The 25,219-nt window shown below is 44.8% G+C and overlaps 1 protein-coding gene across 1 annotated transcript in view; it reads left to right on the top strand.

The window, feature by feature from the left end:
* The window catches only part of CPSF7 (cleavage and polyadenylation specific factor 7), a 43,397-nt gene that overhangs the window by 5,764 nt on the left and 12,414 nt on the right, over positions 1–25,219 (top strand). The window contains exons 2-7 of the mRNA XM_082271150.1: positions 1,026–1,244; positions 7,489–7,592; positions 16,611–16,756; positions 19,709–20,150; positions 21,346–21,461; positions 21,560–21,707. Of these exons, the coding sequence (XP_082127276.1) occupies positions 1,026–1,244; positions 7,489–7,592; positions 16,611–16,756; positions 19,709–20,150; positions 21,346–21,461; positions 21,560–21,707 (1,175 nt within the window). The remainder of the gene's footprint in view (positions 1–1,025; positions 1,245–7,488; positions 7,593–16,610; positions 16,757–19,708; positions 20,151–21,345; positions 21,462–21,559; positions 21,708–25,219) is intronic.

The following is a 25,219-nucleotide window of genomic DNA, read 5'->3' as shown; positions in this document are numbered from 1 at the left end:
AGCTCCACAATGCCAGGCAGTGAGCACAGGGCCCACTAGATGACGTTGGGTCCTCAGGCCACCCTCATTAAGTCTGTTTATGATTATTTGGTCAGAGACATTCACACAAGTGGCCTGCTGCAGGTCATTTTTTTAGGCCTCTGACAGTGGTCATCCTGTTCCTCCTTGCACAGAGGAGCAGATAATGGTCCTGCTGATGGGTTAAGGGCCTTCTATATCCCTGTCCAGCTCTCCTAGAGAGTAACTGCCTTTCTCCTGGAATCTCCTCTAAGCTATTGAGACTGTGCACTGGGAGACTCGCCAAACCTTGTGGCAATGGCACGTATTGATGTGCTGTCCTGGAGGAGTATGACGGCAGCTTATTGGGTTTATTGAATACCATGAGCAGAGATCAGACCTTCTATGCATGTGCAGTTGGCTAATATAGCAAGAGCAATATAATTGAGATGCAATCTGTCAATATTCAAGGCGTGTTTGGCAGGCTTCAAAATTATGGAGCTGTTGAGAGAGGTGTCCATAGAAATGTAACATCACTCGTTCACTTCATTTACACATTGTGTGAATAGTCATATTTTATGTATGATCCAGTTCCCTGTGTCTGCCAGCATGGCTTCAGGAGAGAGGAGAAAGCACCAACAACGGATAGACTATTAATGTTTTTAGGTGACATCACTGCTTTAGGCTTTACAAGCCATTGTCGGAGCACTCTCTCCTCTCCCCTGCAGCTGCTGCTGGCTGACACGGGAGACAACGTGACTGGACAGGAACGGTCTGAAAATAGGTAAGTATATGCATCTTTCTTACACAGGTTAGTAAGCATAGGTTTTGGGAGTGATGTAAGCTGGGATTCCACTGTAATGAATCGGGTACCATGGGAGGTTATAACACCGTATACAGAATACATATACTTGCATCAAGGGGGATTTGAGATTGTGACATGTAGACAGTGGCTTCTGCAGTTATTGATGCTTTAATAATGTTGAGGAAAAAAAACTGATCTAACTTACTGTATTATCTCTCCATAGGAAGCTGAATTTGCTGCAGAGCAGGTTGACCTATATGACGATGTCTTGGCAGCGGCCTCTCTTGGGTCATCTCACCCAGATGGGAAAAACAATGTTTCAGAGCCCACCTCCCCTTTACAGGCTACCTCTGCCAAATCCAACAACAAGTCACCCGCCATTTTGTACACATACAACAATGTGCGCAAGAAGGCATCTGTATATATTGGAAACTTTTCATGGGTAAGTGGGGGATAATCCCTAAGCGCTTTTTTTTTGTTTTTAAACTGGCAGCTTTATTGACTAGTTGTGTTTATAAGAATACATCTCGGATGTATACAGCATGCATGCAGCTGCTGATCTAGAGGGAGAATGAGAAGTATAGAGATATACAGGTAAAAAAAGAACTGCACACAGAATATTATAAGCATACCAGAGGGTTATACAGGCACACGTGCAGAGATTTTCTTTGGTATAGGTAGTAGAATTCTGGGATGGTATGAGGTTTGAAAGTATTTTTTGTATGTAAACCCTATCCATTAACTTCTCCTATTTGCTCCCTCTTGGTCTTTTAAATATACCATATAAAGTGTTTTATTTGTTCAAAAGGGGAAGTGAGGGGTTGGGGTTATCAATTGTGTAGCACAGCAAAGCAATTCAAAATAGTAATAGTGAGACAGATTTCATAAATGGTTACAGCTGAAGTCGTACATTATTTCCTGGAACACAGCGTAGAATGAAACCTTACTTCGACCACTTTCTAATTATGCGTTTGTATAGGATAAAATTCTGTCTCATCTTAAAGCGGAGTTCCAGCCATATTTTTTTTAGCAAAAAATACCCCTAGAATAGTCAGGGCTAGTGCATTTAAACAACGATATCCTCTAAACTGTCCCTGTTTATTGTACATGCAGCATTAATTACTTACCTTGTGAAGTTCTTGTCCAGCGCGGCCATATGCGGTGTGGGCAACTGAAGTCGCAGTGTCCCTCTTCTTGGATTTCACGAGTCCCAGAATGCTATACCCTCGTCACTTCCGGGGCAGGCGCGTCATCCCACAGCTGGTTCCACATCATTGCACATGCCCAGAAGCTGTTCTCCATCCATCAGCAGAGAATGACGCGCCTGAACTGGAAGTGACGAGGGACACCGGTGCAGGCGTATTGACTCCTGGGATTGATGACACTCATCTCCCAGGAGTCAATGCAAAGCAGGAAATGACGTCGGCGGCCGCATAAGGAGGAAGTGCAGTGATTTTTTTTTTTTTTTTTTCATTAAAAATAAGGTAAGCAATAAGGTGTCCGTAACTCCGCTTTAAGTAATTTGTCTCTAAACTTGCAAACATCTCACAGGATTGCAGGGGTAACAAATACACAGAAAAATATTTTGCAGTTTGCTAAGTAAGGCAATGTTGCTGTGCTTTGACAGGCTTCTATCCCCTCTACTTCCAGTATACAGTAGTTTGGAGGAGGATTATGAAGATAATGAACCCACTTAGCTTGGTTTTTTTGAGTTGGGAAAGTTTAAAATTGCGTTCAATATATCTTAGCCCCATTTTGTTTCCATAACAACCTATCTGCCCCCAACTTACAAAATCTGAGGTAAAAGCACAGAAAGGTCAAGCATTTTAAATTCTTACTTGCAGTTTTTTTCCATTTCCTTTAATGATTTTTTAAATTAATTTGCAATGTGCTTTGGAAATTGCTGGAAAAATTGACAAGTTAGTTACCTAGCACAGCCCCCTTCCTCTTAGTATGTCATAGTCCTATCCTCTTTTGTGAGAATCTAACTACTCTTTGTTTCAGCCCAGCTTGTTTTATTCCTCCCACATTACTACGTAATCATTTATTTAGCTGCATTTGGAGTAATGCAGATAAATACTATGGAGTATGGATCGACCAATTATCTGCAGGGCCGATATGCACTTTCCCTGATGTATCAGAATCCGCCCCGGAAGTTACTGATATTGCCGAGATTGTGCGCGGCGCACACGTGACGTCATTGCGTGTTTTGCTTTACGTGTCCCTGCGCGCTGGGCCTATAATTTGACACGTTCTGCCTTCTAAGACTGCCTCCCACACCTCCAGTCAGTGTGTGCAGCTGCACTCCGGTCACGGTGCAAAGCCACCCACAGGCCCTGGCCTCAGCCACCCACCACAGGGTGCCAGCCAGCCACAACAGGGTGCCAGGCCAGCATCCAGCCACCCACCCCACAACAGGGTGCCAGCATCCAGCCACCCACCCCACAACAGGGTGACACCAAGCCAGCCACCCACCACAGTGTTCCAGCAAGCCAGCCACCCACAACAGGCCAGGGTGAGTGACACCAAGCCAGCCACCCACCACAGGGGGACACCAAGCCAGCCACCCACCACAGTGTTCCAGCAAGCCAAACATAGTGTTCCAGCAAGCCAGCCACCCACCACAGGGTGACACCAAGTCAGCCACCCACAACTAGGTGCCAGCAAGCCACCATCACTGCCAGGCGTCAGCCACCAACCCACAACAGGGTGCCAGCCAGCCACCCACGCTGCCAGGCGTCAGCCACCGACCCATAACAGGGTGACAGCAGCCAGCCACCCCACAACAGGGTGCCAGCAAGCCACCCACACTGCCAGGCATCAGCCACTGACCCAAAACCGGGTGACAGCAGCCAGCCACCCCACAACAGGGTGCCAGCAAGCCACCCACACTGCCAGGTGTCAGCCACCGACCCACAACAGGGTGCCAGCAAGCCACCCACACTGCCAGGTGTCAGCCACTGACCCACAACAGGGTGCCAGCCAGCCACCCACACTGCCAGGTATCAGCAGCTGATTCACAGGATGCCAGCAAGCAACCCACAGCAGGGCATGGTGCCAGCAGCCAGTCAGCCATTGTTTTAACCTTATTGTCTCTTTCAAATTGCAATGGAGATGGATGAAGACAGAAAAAGTAAAAGTGTGGTCTGGGACTATTTCTTGTCTCAACCATCTCCAGGAAAAGCAGCAGTGTGCAAAACATGCTCAAACAATATAAGCATGGGATCAGTAACTGCAAAAAACAAAAATATGTCAAATCTTTGGGCCCATCTAAGTAAGAGTTCATCATATTAAATTATATCATGCAGCACAGAAAAAACAAAATGAATATCAATGTGATTTTGAAATACCTCCTCCACTGTCCCAGGCAACAATAACAGATATGTTTCAGAAAAAAAACAGGTGTCAGTCTAGTTTCAGATGGAAGATCCCTACTGCTGGACAGAGTAATCGCAGAGATGATGGTCACTGATAACCAGCCATTTACAATGGCGTCTGACTCCGGATTTAAGCGGTTGATATCCATACTTGAGCCAAGGTACAAACTGAAGAGTGAGAAGTATTATCGAACCGAAATGCTGGGAAAGATTCACCAAAAGGTTGTTGAGAAAGAAAAAGGCTATGCTGCAACCAGAGAATGCTGGCAACTCCCTCTCATTCACGACTGACTGCTGGTCAGGAGGAGGACAAACAGAGTCACTAATGAATCTTACATGCCACTTCATTGACAGCGGATGGACAAAAAGGCAGTTGGTTTTGAATACAAAAGTGATGCAAGGATCCCACACTGGGAAGTACAGTAGAGAAATGTTTCTAGGCATGCTTAAAGAATGGGGAATCGCTAAAGACAGAGTGAATGCTTGTGCTCCTTTGAGACAGCGGAGCAAACATGCGGAAAGGAATGAGGCTTGCCGATATGTCAGACCTCAGTGTCATGGCACACAACACCCTCCAACTTTCAAATGATGGTCTGTCAAGCCAGAGAGCCTTTATTGATATATGTTTTGAGAAGCATTAAGAGATTAAAAATGTTGTGCTGGCAAGTCTTTTGAATCCTCGATACAAGAACCATGCTTTCTCTTCTGATGCTGTATTGGCCAAGGAAAAACAATGGCTCACAGAAGATATTCAACAGGAGGTGCAGGGGTTCCTGCCGAAAAGACAAGTCCAGAACAGCATTTCTATAATCTGAAAGAGCAGCATGCTGCAAAAACAGAAAAATGTCCAAAAAGACGCAGACAAACGGAAGAGAATCTTGATTGGTTGAATTGATCATGACATTTTCAGTGTTTTATTGGGGCCTCATGCAAAGGACTCTTCTGAATCTGCAATAATGAGCCTGGATGATGAACTTCATCTCTATTTGAAGGAACCAGTAATTTGACAGAAGTGATGATCCTCTTCAGTGGTGGAAAGAAAATGAGGCACACTACAAAAGACTTTATTCCCATGCTAGAAGATACCTCTCTTTCTTTCTTTCTCTCTCTCTTTCTCTCTCTCTCTCTCTCTGCTCCTCTGTCCTCTCCTCCTGTAAGTGAGCATGGTAATAAAGTGGCAGCATTATATGAAAAAAAACAGAAGCCGTTTAACAGGAAAACATGAACATGCTGAAATGTTCTGCTTTCTGCAGTATAATATTGTTCTACTTAACTGGGAGTATTGAAAAGTTTAGTACTACTAGTGTCCACTTCAATCCACTGTCTAGCGTTTTTTCTAGCAGTTTTGCATTGACTGCAGTAGTGATTAATATCATTGCAGTGAGTTCACTACTTCAGCAGTAGTCCACTGACTCCAGTCCAATCCACTGTCTAGCTTTTTTCTATTAGTTTTGCTGCCACTGACTCCACTGCTGCAGTAGTGATTTAAAATTATTGCAGTGAGTGCACTTCTGCAGCAGTTTATGCATCATTCACAATAAGATTATGTGAAACTGATGTCCCTGCAAGTGTAGTTTTCCTATCAGCTTTCATGCAGTTAAGGTGTGAAGAACGAGCCCTTAATGTTAAAAAAGTTAATAAATAAACATTAACATGTTCAGTAACAAATTTGTGTCAAAATTTGTGTTTTATTTTGCAAAACTTTAAATGTAAAAAATATCGGCCGATACCGATATGCGATGGCCAAAATATCGGTATCAGTATCGGCTACGAAAAACTGATATCGGTCGATCCCTACTATGGAGTGTCACTGGGGTGATAGCTTTGAGTGTGCTAGAACGGCTGACTTCACAACTAAAGCCAGCCATAGACAGAGCGCTTTTTATTTCCTGCAACCACAGTCTTGAAATGGGGGGATCCCTCCTGCAAAGCCTTGTGTTATCCCGGCGGGGAAAGCCATCCCTGCCAGGAGAACACAGTGATTACTGCTAGCCACTAGCAATAATCGCATGTTAAAGCCGACAGGCTGGTTGTACCCAAGTTGATCGATTGATTAACTTGGGTTCATTCAGCCTGCCCATACATGGTTTGAAACTTGGCCGAAGTGGCCGAGATTCGAACAGTCTATGGTCTGCTTAAGAAGACAGTGGTGCCTAGTAGAAATCTTGGATCTTTTAGATGTCTACACAAGGAGAGTATTACAGGTAAATGTATATATTCTCTTATGGAAAGATTTTTGTTAAAGTGAATGAGTCTGGAGGCAGGGTCTCTTTAAGCCTGCATTGGAATGCCTAATGCTGTTTACTTGTTTCCGACACTTTGATTAAAGTGTATGTGAGTGTGTGCCTTTTACCTACCGACAGGTTTGTAATTCTGGTTGCATGGGATCCTGTTTTAAATATCCAGTATACATGGTATTACTAGTTATAGATTTACATCAGCTGATTTTGCCTCTGCCTTAATTGTAGAGGCAAAAATATGTATTGTATACCAAAGTGCCTGAAAGAACTGTTTGTGTTGCTCCATTGCATCAAAGGACTATAGCAAAACAGGACAGTTCACTACTGACTGTCCAGGAGACTGGAACTCCTAAAAAGTCGATAGATGCCCAGATCAACACTCCAGCCCTATTAAAGCAAACCTTCTATTAAACAGCTTGTCTATTTATGCTTTCCAGGCCCCCTACACCCCCCCCCCCCTTTCAAAAGTCACATACTTTTATTAGGCCTAAAACTTACCTGTAGAGAAAAAAGTTAAGGTTTTTATCTCCATCATCCCCCACCTGCCGCCCATGTCACCTAGGTGAGAATGACATCACAATTCTGGGGAATACAGAGTAGCTGAATCCTTGTGAGATGATGCTCTTGCAGCAGACTGCAATGTCTTCTTACAAGATTTCACCTGCACTACATTCCTCAGGAATCCTTAACTCAGCAATGCCCAGAAGTGTGGAAGAATGGGGTAATCTAAGTATAATTCTAACTTTTTTTGTTTTTACATCTATTGACTGTAGGTGATTTGTAAAAAGGGATAGGGGGTGGGGGTGCCTGTCAACCTGAGAAGAACTTGCATTTTACTGCAAGGTTCTCTTTAGTGTGCATCAGGTTGGCTGGTCCTACTGTACCATCCCACAGCAACCAGTTACACTGCAACTGCTTTTCTCCAGTTCCATATTTCTAGTGATTTTAAATCTGGTTACAATGGAAAATCACAGACAGTTCATATGTAAGAACCTTTAAGTCTTTTTGTATTTAGGCTTTACCTTTTTTTGCTTTAATTCATTCCTATTGTCCTCTTTTTGTTTCTTAGTGGACAACAGATCAGCAGCTTATCACTGCCATCCGCTCCCTTGGTATCCGTGACCCCATTGAAGTGAAATTTGCAGAGAACCGTGCAAATGGCCAGTCCAAAGGGTAAGAAGGGAATATTGTTTAAATGAAAATATTTTTGTAAATTTTTAAGAAAAGGGGGCATTTTGTAACATTCACAAATAAGTTTCTATATGCTATACCTTTGTGGTGTAAATGGTCATTTTATTTTACTTAAGGCTAAGTCCTCCTTTGTGATCACGTTTTAGTTTGCACCCATATTTAGGGTGGAACTGAAAACATGATCGCAGTCTGCAAAAACCCAAACCCTTATTCTGTAGTTTCTTCTCTTTGGGGCAATTTATTTTTAATACTACAAGTCCCATCGTCCACCATGTTACAGAGACAGCTGGATTCCAAGGAGCACAAGTGCAGTAGTAATGTTCTCACACTTGTAGTCCACTGATCTCATACCTGAAGGTCTAAATCTCCGTATGGACTAGCTGTTGGAGAAAAGTCTGCAGGCACCTGAGTATCTTATCTGCAATGGACTAATGACGGTTGAAATGCTTTGCAGACTTTAGTTCAAACCAAAAAAAATTAAATAAATCACATTTTATTTGAATGCAGCCTCCACATTTTAGGATTGATAATCTGCAATATATAACATTTTTGGTTTTAATCTAGGGCCTTAAATATAACAGCAGATGTTGCTATCTGCTCTGCTTTTAACTTCTGGTTCAAGTTTGGCCAACTCTAGCCTCTCTTATCTCCGCATACTGCAATCTCAGGCATTGGGAGTAGTATTAAACCCTTTAACTCTTTTAAGTGTTACTAAACCCAGAACCTGCATTCACTATATCTGGTCTCCTCCCACAGAACATGGAAATGCAATTATTTGAGTAAATATAAACTGCTAAATACCTTTTCTCGTCAGCAGTATATCAGCCTTGTGACTTGTATCAGTTCTTAGTAAAGCTTGTAGGAGGAGTTTTAATTTTCCCCTGATGTGCTGATTGGTCATGTGCTGATCACATACACCCTCCCAAGAAAAACAACTCTCTAGCAGTACACAGTACAAACTGAGCATGTGCAGCCCGTCCCCTGGCTCTGTAAATGTCAGGTATTTTTTTGGAGACGGTGAAAGAAGAGGATCAGAGAGACAGGATCAAACAGCCTTTATACACAATGCAAAGGATTAACCCCTTAGGTTCCAAAGTTAGTATTACAAGCATGCTTTACTGCATATACACACACTGAATTTATTGTTGTGGGTTTAGTAACACTTTAGGCACAATGGAATACACTTTTCCCAGTACACTTTTTGTTTAGATGCTTAACCATGCACTTTCATGGCTTCTTGAACCTGCTGTCTCAGAACTGCTTCCTTAAATTTCCAGTCTTCACAGGAAAGAGTTAACATTGCAGTCTGCAGTCAATCTGTTAGCTTAAATGAGAAGGGAACAGAGGATTGCCTCTGCATCCTACGCCGTGGGGTTGTGTGTTTGTATTGATGCACACAGTGTAGGATGACACTTTTCTAGTCCCTGCATGCAAGGGTGGCTACATAGGATGGTACAAGAGCTAGGAGGCACCCTGAAACAGGAAACCTGGGGCAGTGGTCATTACACCAGCCATATTGGAACACAGGCAAGGATTAAAAGATAAATTAGCTGCAAACTCAGTAAGTTAATAAATCAGTTGCTGTCAGAAGTTTACTTTTTTAGTATGGGCAGTCGACAAGATGTGAGATATAAAGAATAATTGTCATTGCATTGTCAGCTAGGTCCGCTTTGATTTGGAATGATATGTTTAGATGTGACCTTAGGCCTTGTACACACAAGCTTTAGCAGTGATTTTGGTTAGAGCAAATTGAACCACTGATTGTGTGTAAGAGCAGCTGTCTAACTCTCCAGCATCTTGCTAACAGAGGGTATTTTAACCCTAAGGCACCTTTCACACAGGATCTCTCCTCTGATCAGGCAGAAGGCAGGTCCGTGTCTGGTCCTTACAATCCATCTCTCCTCCTATGGGGCAATCAAATGGAAATGGACCATTTGTCCATTTCCATCCGATCTGCCAAACGAATGGGGAATAGGTCCCCCATCCATTTGTTTTTTTGCGAATAGGATCGGATGGAGGCAGATGTCAATGGATATGTGTCTGCTGACATCCGCCGCTCCATAGAAAAGACTGGAGGGGTCCGATCGGGTCCGCCTGAAAAACTGACAGGCGGACCTGATCGGACAGCCAGCGTGAAAGGTGCCTTACTGCAACATTTACTTTGTAATAGACATAGAAAAGAGAGCATATTTAGGATGGTATATATAACCTGACTGCTTTACAGTACTAAATTGGGAGGCTGTAATTGGGCTTTAAAGTGTATAGTGACCCTGCATTCACTAGATCTGGTCTTCCACAGTACATAAGAACATGGAACTGCAATAGTTTTAGTAAATATAAACTGCTAAATACCTTTTTTTCATCAGTAGAGCAGGCTTGTGACTTCTATCAGTGTCTGGTTAAAGCTTGTAGAAAGTTTTCATGCTCCCCTGATTGTCCTATGAGGCTGCAGGCCCTCTGTCTGGACAGTGCTGATTGGCCCTGTGCTGATCACATGCACTCTCCCAAGAAAAAAAAAAAAATAAACCTCTCTAGCTATACACACACAAAACCGAACATGTGCAGCTTGCCCCCAAGGCGCTCTTTTCTATCAGGAGATGGATTGGGAACAGTGGAAGAAGGTTAGGATCAGAGGAGACAGGATCAAACAGCCTTTTTACACAATGCAGAGGATTAACCCCTTAGGTTCCACCGTGAGTATAATAAGCATGCTTTACTGAACACAGACTGATTTTACAGTTGTGGATTTAGTAACATTTTAAGTCCACACTCTCTGGTCAAAAACAATCCCCAGTAAGTTGTCTCTGCAAAAAACAAACAGAAATACTTACCTCTCTCCCTTCCTGCACTGCTGGTCACTACTCTGAGGAATCTTTCTGTAAAGTCTGAAGAGAAACCAAAACTTGGAGTGTTGATCTCCTGCTATGCTCAGTGGTTCCTCCCACTGACCTCTACGACAAACCCTAATAATGTGTAGGTCAGCAAGGGAAACCACTGAGCGTTCCTGGAGAGAAAGAAGATGGAATTTTTCACTTTTCTGACGCTGCCTTTTGAAAGAGAAGCATAGATTGCTTTCGACCTGACACTGTCACTTAAAATATGCAGCCCAGTCAACCTTTTTCCACGTAAAAGGATAAGTTCACCTTTGGAGCAGGCTCCAGGCCTGCAGCCTGCAACAGCAGGGGTGATCACCTCTCCCCACACCCGCTGTCGCATTTTGAATGATGCACAGGTGCATCTTTCATAACGGCAATCCGTGAATGAGAAAACTACAAGTCTCGTCCGCCACAACGGCAGACAGCTTGTAATTCTCAGTGAACTGCGAGGGGGCTGAGGATTGTTCTTGTAGTTCATTGACACTTCACACTCCCCCCAGCTTTGTATCTGTCTGCCCATACAGGGGTATGGACAGGAAAGCTGGAGGCCAAAATTGCTAGATCACAGGTACAATGCTCTGCGGGCTCCTCTGGAAACAAAAATAAATGCACGCAAAAATATGTGCATTTATTTTTTGAAAAAAGATGACCTTAGCATTTAAACTTTGGGATGATTATAAGACGGCACAGTTTTCCTCAGTGTGTTAGATTTTAATTCTGGCAATGTAAAGTATACCACATCTCCTCTTGTCTATAATCTGAGAATCGCATACAGGGTAGAACTTCACAAATGCTCCCACTACAGATTCTTACAGCTAGCAATCCGATTCAGGCTGGTCTTATTCATCGCTTGATTATGAGTAGGGATAAAGGAAACTGGGAGAGAGTACGCTACAAAGCACAGGCTTCAGGTATTATGCTCCCGGCTTACCCTATTAGATGCGGTCTGGATTCTGGCTGCAGTGGAATACAGAAAAGATTAAGGTAAACTAGTGAAATGTTTGATTATAAGCACATTTTATGGATAGATAACATTAGTAGTTCACTAATTGCTTTTCACTTGTTGCCTGAAATCATTCTTCAATGGCACCTTGGTGGTCTAGTATGAAATTGTACTCAGAAAAGTTATATGTGACTAGACTATATACAGTACACTAGTATGAACTTAAAAAAAAAAAAAAAAACGCATACCTGTATAAGAGATTGGACACAGCGCCTGCTGATCTTCTTAAACATTGGTCTGGCTATGCCTATGGGCAGTCCCAGGGAGTAAACTCCCTCACTCTGCTATAGGTACTCAGTTTTTTTCTGCCTAGTCAGAGTAAGGACCTAGTTCCTTGTTGGGATCTCTGGTCCTCGCAATTTTTTTTTTTTTTCGATAGATTTTTTTTCTCCTGGATCCTGTTTTTTTTCATGTGAGATCTTCAGTCAACTGCCGGACTGGGCGACGTGCTGGATAATCTTGATCCAGTGGTCACTCCGGTCTTGCCAGCGAGCCTGCGCAGACCTCAGCTCTGCGCTAGATCGGCCACAACATAGCCCCACCTGGGGCTGGCCTGCGAGTTTGCATATGGCCGGGTCTCAGCCCGAGTTGCAGCGTTCCTCCTGGCCGACAGCCCCCTATTTTGATGGAGATGGAGGTTCTGTCTGGAGCAGTGCCCACCTGGTTGTTCCTGGTATGGTAAGTGACTTCTCCCCCCCCCCCCCCCCCCCAAGGGCTTTGGGGTGGACGTGAGCCCCTCCATGGGGCGGTCGGACCCCTGGGTTCCCCTTTCTTCCCGTTAGGCACTCCCCCTCATCGGTCTGGTGGTCCCTATGGGCCATCTCGTCCCCTCCACTGACGCTGGGGCTGTCGGGTGGCCGGTCCACCGCCTGGGGTAAGGGCAGGGTGCTGGTGGCGGGGGGGGGGGGGGGTGTGCCGATGGCGACCGTTCCCCTTCTCATCCCCTGGTGCGAACTCCTGCTGATCGCCGTACGTGGAGTGCAGATTTTACTGGTGGCTGCAGGTGCCTGTTTCTTCTGGGTGGTGACTCTGGTGGGGTCCTCGCCCTCTCTCTGTTACTGGCGACTGGGGGGTGCAGCGAGAGTGGTGTCCCTTAGCAGTGTTTTTTTACACCTTTTTTTTTTTTTTGTGGGGTCCCCCTATTGACTCATGGAGTCTTTGGAGCACATTTCCCCACCTGATCCCCTCCGAGGCTGGGGGGCCTTCCGGGTCCTAACCATCCGTCAATGCGGACGGCGGTCCTTGAAACATTTGTGTCCAGGGTGGAGGGTGTTTTTGGGCAATGGGCTACCAAAAAGCGCCCCTCCCCGAGTTCTCAGATAATGAGGATGATTCCTCCACTACTGTAGCCAAGCACAAAAATGCGCTGGTGGATGCACTGATTGTATCTGTTGCGTGAGACCTTAAAAAATGGAGGACACAGCTGAAGCTGCCAAGGAGGCGCAGGTTCCCCTTTGGCACTCACAAGCCACCCAGAGCGGCAAAGGTGTTTCCTTCCCCTCCTATTTTGACAGAATTGTCGCTAAAGAGTGGGAACGACCACACCTCCCCTTGTGGTCCCTAATCGATTTGCTATGCGGTACCCCTATGAGGAGTCTCTTCTTAAGAGGTGGACTGTTCCACCGATGGTGGACCCTCCGGTCTCCAGATTGAACAAAGCAACCCTGATTCCTGACCTTTAAGGACCCGGTCCAGGGGCTGCAGTTTATCTGTGATGCCTCTTTGAATGCAGCTCCCCTAGTTGCTAGGCTCTCTGTTTTCAGCAGTGATCCTTTATCGTATTTTGTGGCTCAAATGTTGGTCTGCAGACCAGACTTAAAAAAAGGCCTTGACTTCTCTCCCTTTTTAAGGAGATTGACTGTTTGGAACTACCCTGGATGACATCATTAAGGGGCTCTCGTAGGGATGAGTACCTTTCTTCCTGCAGGCTACTAAAGGCAAGGATCCTCATCGTAGGTGTGGGCCATCCTTCTCGGCTCATAAGAAGTTTTTTGTCCCTCACGAGCAACTGAAAAGGGATCAAAGCCTTTCAGGGCCTCTTCTGGTGGGTCCAAGCAAACTTGGTCTGGCAAGTCGAGAGCGGGCTTCTCCAGACCCGCAAACAAGGCCCCTTCAGCATGAAGGTGCGCCCTCACCTGTATCGGGGGTGGGGAGACGTCTTCACCCATTTCTAGACCCGTGGACTTTCCTGTTGAAAGATAAGTGGGTCCACAAAGTCATACGATCCGGCTACAAGTTTGAGTTTTGTTCTTACCCTCCGGAAAGGTTCTTTCCTTCCAACCTGTGCCTGTCCCTAACCGCTTATAGGTTCTGTTTGGGGCGGCGACAGACCTGGTACTTCAAGGGGTGATTGTCCCGCTTCCGACATCGGAACTCTTCAGAGGTTTTACTCAAACCTGTTTACAGTTCCCAGGAAGGAAGGCAAGGTGCATCCAATTCTGGACCTCAAGGCACTGAACTACTTTGTATGGGTGCAGAAGTTCAGAATGGAGTAAATTCGCACAGTTGTGGCTTCCCTGCATCTGGGGGAATTTCTGGCCTTTATTGACATCAAGGACGCTATTCCAATATGTGCCGGTCACCAGCGCTTTCTCCGCTTTGCTGTGGGGGGAGAGGAGTATTATCAGCTTGTGGTGTTACCCTTTGGTCTCGCCTCTGCTCCTCGGGTATTCACAAAAGTGTTAGCCCCTGTGCTAGCATTGTTACGCCAATGGGGGATCACAGTACTAGGCTACTTGGACGACCTCCTACTGCTCTGGTGGAGAACCTGGAGATCACCATATAAACTCTGAGGGAATTCGGCTGGATTCTGAATTTTTAGAAATCTGCTTTGGTTCCGTCCACAAAGCTGGACTATCTGGGTCTGACTCTGGACTCGGCCTTAGCCAGAGTGCTCCTTCCTCTGGACAAACCCCAGAAACTGCAGGCTGCAATTCATTACCTGCTGTCCAGCAGATAGCCATCCCTCCGGACTTGCATGCGGTCGCTGGGCCTGATGGTGTCTATGTTCGAGGCGGTTCTGGGAGATTCTGGGGAACTGGGATAAGAATGCGCAGTCTCTGGATGAACGAAAGTGTCCCTGATATGGTGGCTTCGTTCTCCAACGCTTCGGCTGGGCAAATCCCTCCTCCCCTTGTATTGGACAGTGGTAGACTACGAATACCAGCCTGTCCGGCTTCTTTCCCAAGGACTGATTTTCGATCCTGCTTTACAGTCACTCGCTTTGACGGCTTGGCTGTTGAATGCCAGGTAATAAAGAATAGAGGTTTGTCTGGGTGGGTGATTCCAAAGCTGTTAGAAGCTAGGAAATATACTTCTAGAGGATCTACCATCACGTGGCAGATGTACATCGCGTGGTGTGAGTCTCTTGGGGTTCATCCTCGCTCTTTTTTGGTAGCTCAGATCTTGACCTTCCTTCAACGGGGGGTCAAGCAGAAATTGACCTTGAATACTATCAAGGGGCAGGTTCCTCCTTTCCCTGCCAAGGCACATTCTATTCTGGTGCTCAGTGCCTCCTGGGTCTTCCGTCATAAGGCGTCAGTGACGCTGGTTTGCAAGGCGGCCACTTGGTCGTCGGTGCACACTTTCACAAAGTTCTATAAAGTGGATGTGTTTGCATCTGTGGATGCTTTCTTTGGCTGCAAAGTTTTGCAGGCTGGTGTTTAGTGGACCTGGTCCTCTTAGAGGGTGTTTTGGTATTTTCAGGTGGGCTCCAGTTGTTTTGGTTGAGTTCCTGTTTACCTGGTTGGCTATAGTTTAGCCTTGGGAATTTTATTTTTCACTGTTCCCACCCCTCATGTTTAACACTGCTTTGGGACGTCCCAAAAGATAAAAAGATCAGGAGTTGTGTCCGTCAATGAACAAAAGAAAAAAAATGATTTTTGACATACTGTAAAATCTATTTCTCTGATCTTAATTGATGGACACAGCACCCACCCCCCATTGGAGCTGTAATTCTTCTGACACCGCTTGTAACAAAGCTGAGTACCTATAGCAGAGAGAGGGAGTATACCCCCTGGGACTGCCCATAGGGGTAGCCAGACTTTTTTTCTGCCTAGTGCCCTACTCCTGTAGGGGGGCAGTATAACCCAGTGGTTAAGAAGATCAGCAGCTTTTTTCAACATCAGAGAAATGCATTTTTACGGTAAATCAAAAATCCCATTTTTTTCTATACTGCTGGGTTGTATGTAGTTTAGTCACACAATTGACACCTTCATAGAAGTTCTGTGGTCCCTGATTAAAGGAAAATTTAAAGAAGAATTCCAGGTATGGTATTTTGTACATGGTTACATTAGTCAAGCTTGAACTAATTTAACTATGCATGTGTGTACCATACCTGTGGCATCTCTCTAGAAGCTGTAAATCACTGTAGTATACAGCTCTACTCCAGTGATCTCCTTTAGCTTTTGGGTCCCGTGTTGAGTGTCTGCCCTGCTGCATCGTAAACACAGGAGGTTAGAGGCTCAACACGGGCGCCATTCAGAGAATGCTTCAAATTTTCTCAGTGAATGTAAAGTGTTCTCTGAGTGGCCAAGGTAGATAAACAGGGCAGTGCTGACGTTCAGAAAAGAATAACAGAGAGGAGATTCGTCCATGATAGAATCTATGGATTTCATTACATGTATTGCCATCTTAAGTCTCCTTTTTCCATTTGCCTTTAACAGATGATTTTTTTTTCTGAAAGCAACAAAAATCAGTGCTAATTAGCAAAGATTTCTTACTGAAACAACTGTAACTAGGTGCAACTGGATTTATTTTCTTATTTAAGATTCTAGCTTTGACATGGGGGTTTAATTGAAGTGTTTTCATTTTTGTGTTTAGTTGTACTTTAAGGCAGTTGAACACATGGGGAGCAATGTTCCTTTATCCTCCATTATCAAGCAGGAATGTATGAATAGCGTACCCATAGCCAAAGAGGAGAGCAAAGGGAAAGCCTTTCTCCTGCCTTTCCATCGGTCTGGAGGACACACAGAAATTCTAATTTCTTAAGTCCATTTTGAGGTATGGAACATGAACATGTACGTTTGTGAATGTTACCAAATGCTTTTTATGCAGAAAAAAATTGAGATTTTTATCTTAATGTAAAAAGTGTGGATTCTATCTAAATGTTTCCTCCCCCAGGTATGCAGAAGTGGTGGTTTGCTCAGAAACATCTGCAAATCAGATTTTGGAACAGTTGCCTCTCAAGAGGATAAATGGGGAGAAGCCTGATGTTCGACCAGCAAACCGCCAGAACCTTTCCTTCTTTGAAGATTTGTCACGAAAGAGTAAGACCCCCAGTGGAACATTTGGCTTTTGTTACCACCTTTTTAGCCTGTCAAAGTAGAAGTTTAGTGTTCGCGTTGGCCTGTTCTTCAGGGATCTGTAGCCTGCATTTCAGTGTTAATTTTGGCAGCAAATTTCAATTTAGTTTTAGTCTTAATCTTAGGACTAAAATGGCATTTTAGTTTTAGTCCCATTTTAGTCTTCTGCAAGTGTTTTAGTTTTAGTCGTATTTAGTCTCCAGTACATTTTAGTCGACTAAAACATCTTACATTTTAGTCGACTAAAACCCATTTTAGTAATCTAAATGGTCATGGTCAGGACAGAGAGGAGGCATGTAATGCTGCTGCCTGCAGTCAGTTTAGTGAGTGCACACAGTGCTGCTCAGAGAGCTGAATGGGGGTCTCAGGGTTAAGGGTGGTCTCTGGTCTGACTCTGAATTGAAGTTGTTGAACAGGATGGGCCGGGTGGGCCTCAACGGCCTATATGCACGCACACAGTCCTGGATGGATGGCGGAATCAGATGCCAGTGCTGACTGGTGAGTGGTCTGAAGGGACTCAGGGAGGCAGTAATAGCTGGCCTGGCTGTTAACTCACAGTGGGTGCTCTGCTCTGGATGTGGTGGTGGCCGGGTGCCAGTGCCATGTGATGAGTCGGGCCTGGCGCGTCTGGCTGTAGTGCTGCAGCTGCAGTGCTCTGGTGAGGTCAGGTGACTGGTCTCGAGTCGACTCTCTTGTAGTAGTCCACTCCTCATGTCGGACGCACGCTGCGGCAGACTCCAAGCAGGCAGAGCTCTGTGAAAACTGGAAGTTGGGTAAACGTTCCTGCCTCACATTCTCGTTTAGTTTTCATTCGTTAACGAAAACGGATTTGATTTTCGTCATTTGACGAAAATGTGCTATACTTTGCATCTCGTTTTCGTCAGTTGAAAAATGCCGGTGACGAAAACGTTTTCGTTGAGGTAATTAACACTACTGTAAACTCCATTGGCTGTAATGTCATTGCACATATTGCCTGAATATATTACCAACATTAAATATTAGGGAAAAATATAAGAAAAGCCTTTTTCTTAATTGTTTAGTTTTCAGCAGCTTAGTGGATGCTCCTTACTTATGCGTATGCGGTGGTGCAATACATGTTTAAACTTTAATGTGCTATTATTACAGGCTCTGGATGGAATTGTGTTGCAGACATAGAGATGACCAGCAGAAGAGTGTTAATTTTCATGATGTCAATTTTTTATTTAGTTTTAGTTATAGTCTTATGACTAAAATGCCATTTTAGTTTTAGTCGTATATAGTCTTAAGACTAAAATGCCATTTTAGTTTTAGTCGTATTTTAGTCATCTGAATTGTTTTAGTCGTATTTTAGTCGACTAAAATTGTGTTAATTTAGTCGAAGAAATTAACACTGCTGCATCTGTGGTTAATTTTTCAAGTAGTAAAGCATGTACTCCAGGTGTAAATCTGCTAGAAACAGTGGTTATTTTTAATTTATTTACTTTGAATATACAAGGCATACATTTATATGTCAAATACACAGGGGACTGAAGACATGATGTGGAGGGGAATGCCTGCTGTTTGTTAGTGCTTACCATTAGTATGTCTTTACAGTTATAATCTTAAATGTGCTGGGGGCTGACCCCAAACCCTGTGCGCAGGATCTTTGATTTGTGAGTCGCAGTTGTGTAGAGAAAATACTACATTAAGCCAGGGCTTGACAAATTTGCCTGAAATCTAGGAGCCAGCTAAAAAAGTTAGGAGCCAGTTTTTTTTTTTTAAACTAACAACCAAGCTTTATTTAATAAAACGGATACTAAATTTACACATAAATACGACTAGAACCCCACTCTCCTCTATAGCACAATTGGATGGAAACAGACTGTCTGTCTCTTGCCATCTGATCCGATCCACGGGATGGATAGAAAATAGAACCACCATCCGTCTGTTTTTGGCGGACAGGATCAGATGGCGTCAGATTACTGCTCCATAGAGGAGAATGAAGGGTCAGATCAGGTCTGCCTGAAAAACTGACAGGCGCACCTGATCAGACAGCCCGTGTGAATGGGGCCTTCGGCTGTGGCATGGCGATGAGGAAAAAAAAAATTATATATATATATATATATATATATATATATAATTATAATATAATTTTTTTTAAATAATTATTGAAAAAAATATATATTTTTTATTTTTTTTTGAATAATTAAAAAAAAAAATTAATAATAACCACACTCCCTGTCCACTCTCCTTTAATCAAAGGTAAGTGGACAGGGAGATGAAGCCTGCAAAAACTTCCCTCTCATTTCCTCTTGGGAAGGAGATGAGAATGCATTGAGAACAGGCAGTGGAAAGTCATTACTCCCAGCCACCACAAGAGGGCGCCAGTTCCCCATTGGAAGCCTCTCTCATTCACAGAAGAAGGCCAAAAAGCCGGGGCCTCAATTTTCGGACGGCGCGGAAGTCCGTGCACTCTGGGAGGAGGTGGGGGCGCAAAAGGTACCGGACACCTCCTGCAGGGCACCCCAGGCGCCAGGTCGCTAATTCTAGTCGCAAATGCGACCTGGCGCCCGGGGTTTTTCGAGCCCTGCATTAAGCAATCACACATATCCTTACACCTGTCAATGCAGTAATTATGTGGGTTAGTGTTTTTGGTGTTTTCACTATTGCAATAAAGCATTTTTTATTTTGGTATTTAGCTCCTTCATATAATTTTTGGCAGAATGATTTGTAGGATTGTAGTAGCCACACAGAGAAGGAAGTGAGTGTATTTAGGCTTTTTCTTGAATTGTGTCACCATGGTTTTAGTTCAAGGTTTTTATTGGTGGAACCTGTATTTTTTTTTCTTTGCTTTTTTTAGTTATATGTAATAAGTTTGAGCAGCGTCTGCCGTTTCCTTTCTGATCATAAAGTCTAATTTCTGCTTCCTATTTTCTTCCTTTTTTTTCTTCCCCACAGAAATTCCTCCCAGAGTCAGTTCAAAGGGAACTGTGGACTCAGCAGATTTTACTTCCAACTTCAATGACTCTGCTGCTTCATCACCACATCCAGAGACTCCTAAAAACATAGTGCCCTACTTTGTACGGCCTCCTTTCATTGAAAACCCTTCCCGCATCCCTGTCATGACCCTTCCGAGGCCCCCTATACCTGTTCCACCTCCTCCTTCACCTACAATGCCTACAATGCCTCCTACATACCGTGCTCCCCCAATTCCTCCTCTGCATTATCCGCACCTTATGCCCCCCCCTCCAAGGTTGCCACCTCATCTAGGCATGCCTCCCCCAACTGGCGTGCCTCCTGCTCTTCATCTAAACCCTGCTTTCTTCCCACCTCCGAGTTCTGTGCTAGGACCCCCACCTGATCACTTCAAAATGATTCCTAACCCCTATGGACAGGCAAGGTAAGTCACTGCTTGGATTTTCTATCAGAGTGTCTTTGTTAAGAAATGTTTGTCAGGTTGGCACTGTAAGTTGGAGGCCACAATTGCTGACATCACCCTAAAAATACTACATTTTCGAGGAGGGTGGTGGAGGTAGGCTGTAGGGGAACAAAAAAAAGTCATGTTCACCTTTAACTGATTGGAATTCTACTGATCTGAAAATTACAAGAAAACTTTGTCTCTGTGAGATAATAAGTTTTTATAGTTGAATTTCAGATATGTTTTTTTTTTTTTTTTCTTTGTACCTTGGTCCAGTCTGGACCAATGGAAGTATATTCCATTCCTGTTCAATCCCTGTGGAGTTGGAGAATCACTATAGTAGCTTCCATTGTACAGGTGGTTGGTGGGGCATAGGTATGGCCTTTACAATGCCAAGCCAGGGCCTGGTGCTCCACACTGGGTTCCAATCGCAGACATGCCCACTGTGATGTAATCTTCCCCTGATTTGGAACAGTGCAATACAAACGGTGACAGAGCAGCTATTGGTATAGAGATGAAGCTGTGTCAGCACTCTGAAATTCAGTAGGGCTGAAAGCCATCCGATGCTGGGATCGAAGATACATAATGAACACTGCCTGGCAGACATTTATACAAAACAAGTACAGCTATGTTTAAGAAATTTTAGAGCTTTTATTGCATGGTGTATATATACATTTCGTACCATAGTTTTACTTTAGGCCTGGATGGTGCATACAGGAAGGATAACCTAACCTACCCACAGAATGCATTTCATTTTGTATCCAAGCATTGCTGTTTATCACCAGTCCATCCCTTCCCCTCTTGACAATATTCTAGTGATCCTTGAAAAGTGATTCTGGCACACTTTCCTTACTGCTTTGACATAAAAACCGTCTGTCCGTTCTCATTCGATCCGCTGGACGGATGGAAAATAGGGTTTCCATCCATCCAGATTTGACGGATCAGATCGGATGTCAGCGGACATGTCTCTGTTGACATTTTTTCATGCCCCATAGAGATGCATGGGGCATCCGTTCAGATCTGCCAAAAAAAAAAACGGACAGATGGATCTGAACGGTCCGCCTGAAAGGGGCCGAAATGTTTTGAAAGCAAACAAAAAATTTGGTTTTGAGCAACAAGTGTGCTGTTTGTTTAGCTGTATGTAATGTCCTTCAATGTTTATATTGTACTTTTACAGGGAAATGAAACATCACCAGCCCCTAGTCAGTGAGGCAGAGTTTGATGAGTTAATGAACAGAAATAGGGCGATTTCAAGGAGTGCACTTTCCAATGCTGTGTGTACGGCATCATCGGGTAAGAATCACTTTCCACGTTCTACCTAATTGAGTAGTTTGCTTTATCACAAACTGGTTATTCTGTTTTCATTGATGTGGTTTTTTATTTTCCCGTAGGGGATTTTACAAGTGCCATGAAAACATTAGAAACAGCAATAGCTGTTATCAAGGAATCTCGTGTAGCCAATGATGATAGATGTCGTGTTCTACTGACATCTCTTCGAGACTGTCTGCATGGGATACAAGACAAGGCCAGCTCTTCCAGGTACTGATTAATACTTTAATGCTAGGGCAATCTACGCCTTTGTGAACAGAAGGCCTTAGGTCAGCAAGTTCTTTTACCTGTTTATAAACTATGTAGGTATCTATGCAAGTGGTTCTAAAGCCTGAAGGTTTTTTACCTTCATGCATTTTATGCATGAAGATAAAAAACTACCTGAGTGCAGCAGCCCCTCAGCCCCACTAATACTTACCTGAACTCTCCCTTGATCCAGCGATGTGCACGAGATCATCGGTTCTCCAGGGGACTCTCTCTCCTCATTGGCTGAGGGGGCGGGGTCGAGCCACAGCTCCTTGTCGAAATGGACATGCAGAGCAGCGGCTAAGGAGCGCACCACAGCTCTGTGTCTGAATGGACATGCAAAGCGGTGGCTCGGGCTTGGCTGCCCCCATTGCAAGCTGCTTGCACCTGGCGGGAGGATCGGGGCTGCTCTGTGCGACACCTCTGCACAGAGCAAGATAAGTATGACATGTTTGTTTAAAAAAAAAAAAAAAAAAAAAAGAAATCACTTTAAATGTTGGAATTTGGAGCTTCCATTGTGGACTTGTTTCTGAAATTACAAGTTCCAGGTCTACTTGGTGGGTTATTGTCCTGGAACAGGCACATGCATATGCGGTATTGAGACATTTGATAAGTACAGGATTTTTCAGAGCACTTTTTCTGATTTTCATTTGAATATAGACCATTGTGTTGCCGTCTGTGTCCTAGGCCTAAACATCCGAAGGAAATTGCCTTGCGTGCCTTTAAAGTGGTCCAGGTAGTTAGGGTGTACCTGGCAGCTACGGAATCTTTCAGGAAGTCAGCTCTCCGGGGACTCTCCCTCATTGGCTGAGACAGCTAAGGAGCACACCACAGCTTCCTGTCTGAATGGACATGCAAAGCAGCGGCTCAGGAGCGCACCTGCTTTGCAGCGACTCATCTACGGTTACAAATAAACAGCAACTCCAATTGGTGAATCTTCAAAAATAAGTAAATATTAGCAAACTTAATTCTGGTTTATAAGTCTACTACTTAACCACTTACCGACTAGCCACGGTACTTATACTGCCGCAGGTCGGCTCTGTCCCGCGAAACAACGTACCTGTACAGCAGACGTTGGACAGAACACGGCAGACCGCTGTTCTGTCCCTGATGAACACAGGGATCCTGTGTTCCTCCTATTTAGGAACACAGGTCTCTGTGTTCATCCAGCAAGTCCGTCCCCCCAAACAGTTGGAAAGCACCCCTAGGGACACATTTAGCCCTTTGATCGCCCCTGATGTTAACCCCTTCCCTGCCAATGTCATTTGTACAGTAACAGTGCATATTTTTAGCACTGGTTACTGTAGTAATGTCACTGGTCCACCCAAAAACGTCAGGTGTCCGTTCTGTCCGCCACAAAGTCACAGTCCTGCTAAAAAGCGCTGATCGCCGACATTACTAGTAACAGAAAAATAAATAAATAAAAATGACATCTTTCCCCTTGTTTGTAGGCGCGATAACTTTTGCGCAAACCAATCAATATACACTTAATGGGATTTATTTTTACCAAAAATATGTATACATATTGAATACAGAATACATATAGGCCTAAAATGAGGAAAAAATTAGATTTTAAATTTCTTTTTTCTTTTTTTTTTTTTTTTTTTTTATTGGGAATGTATTATAGCAGAGAGTAAAAAATATAGTTTTTTTTTTTTCTTCACAATTGTCGCTCTTTTTTGTTAATAGCACAAAAAATAAAAATCGCAGAGGTGATCCAAATACCGCCCAAAAAAAGCTTTATTTGTGGGGGGAAAAAGGATACCAATGTTATTTGAGTACAGCATCGCACAACAGCGCTATTGTCAGTTAAAGTAACGCAGTGCCATATCGCAAAAAATGACCTGGTCATTAAGGGGTAAATCCTTCCGGTCCGGAAGTGGTTAAAGGAGAAGTAAAGCCAAAGCTATTTTGGCTGTACTTCTATGGATCACAGTTTTGCACTCCTCTGACCTGTTTTTTAGCTGCTCCCGGCTGACATCACACAGCCCGTCCAGGCTGAGGAAAGATCCTGACTTTACTGTCAAGGTCCACCCAGATGTCTAGACTGGCAGCTGGATTACCCTCTCAATGAGCAACTGAGCCAGCTGCTCTCACCCCCTCAGAGCAGGGGCGGAGCAGAGAGCCAGTGACTGACAGTCACCGACTCTGCTCAGTGAAGCGGTCTTTGATCTCTTAGTTCTCACTTTTTGAAGAGGCAGGGAACAGATACAGCTTTGGAATGATGCGGTTTCCAACATAATGAGTATAAAAGTTTATTTCTCCTTCATTCATTGATACACACCTTCTGGTATTCTTAACTTTTGGGTTATACTGCCCCCTACAGGAGTAGGACACTAGGCAGAAATGAATTCTGGCTACACCCATGGGCAGTCCCGTGGGGTATACTCCCTCTCTCTGCTATAGCCACTGTGTTCTCCTGCCTAGTCAGGAGTAAGAACCTAGTTCCTTTCTGGGATCTTTGGTCCTGACAAAATTTTTTTTTTTTTAGCTGGAAAATTTTTTCCTCCTGGATTTTTCCTGTGAGATCTACAATCAACTGCCGACGGACTGGGTGACAGGCTGGATAATGTAGATCCAGTGGTCACCCCAGTCTGGCCAGGGAGTACGCACAGGCCTCAGCTCCGTGCAAGGTCGACTGCGACATAGCCCCACTGGACGGGGGCTGACCCTGCAAGTTAAACGTCTCGCAAGGTCACATACGACCTGGCCTAGGTCTGAGTCGCAGCGTTCTTCCTGGCAGACAGCCCCCCATTTCGATGGCGAGCAGGATCTGTCTGGAGCAGTGCCTACCTGATTCTTGGTATGGTGAGTAGCTGTCCCCCCCCCCTCTTCCCTTGGAGGTCTTTGGGGTGGACGCGGGTTCTCCTCCCTGGCACCCCCCCACACTTGTCCCCCTCCACTATTGCGGGGTTTGTTTTATGGGTGGTCTGGAGTCTGGACACACCCTGGGGTGGGGGCGGGCATTATGCTGGCTAAGGGGGCGGGGGGGTGCGCAGCCAGCGACCGGACGATCGGCTGGGGGGGCGGTTTGTACCTGATGGGGGCTCCTGCCAGCGCCCCCCGTCCTGCCTTGTGCTTGTCCTATGGCTCGGGATATGTCCTGGGTCCCCGAAAGCCTTGTGGTGCCGCCATTTTCTTGTAGGCTGCAATGCACAGCGGCCATTTTGCAGTGGTTTGCCACTGAATACAGCGGCAGGCCATGATAGTGGAGCATGAGGGCTGCGTTTTCAGCAGTGGGAGCCCCCCCCTCATCCCCTAGTGCTGACTCCTGGATATTTTTCACTTCCTGATCGCAGACGTGCAGTGCAGGTTCTCCTGGTGACTAGCAGTGCCTGATTCTGCGAGTGGGGAGTCTGGTGGGGTCCTCTCCTTCTCTGCTGAGGGTCGATTGGTGCTTGTAGCTGGCAACTGGGTGGGGCTGCAAGCGTGGTGGGGGTGTCCCTTAGCAGTGTTTTTACACTTATTCTGTGGGT

This window comes from Pelophylax lessonae, assembly GCF_965119305.1.
Source record: "Pelophylax lessonae genome assembly, chromosome: 10".
Lineage (NCBI taxonomy): Eukaryota > Metazoa > Chordata > Amphibia > Anura > Ranidae > Pelophylax > Pelophylax lessonae.
Note: the sequence above shows the minus strand (reverse complement) of the source record. Positions and strands in the feature narration are given on the sequence as shown.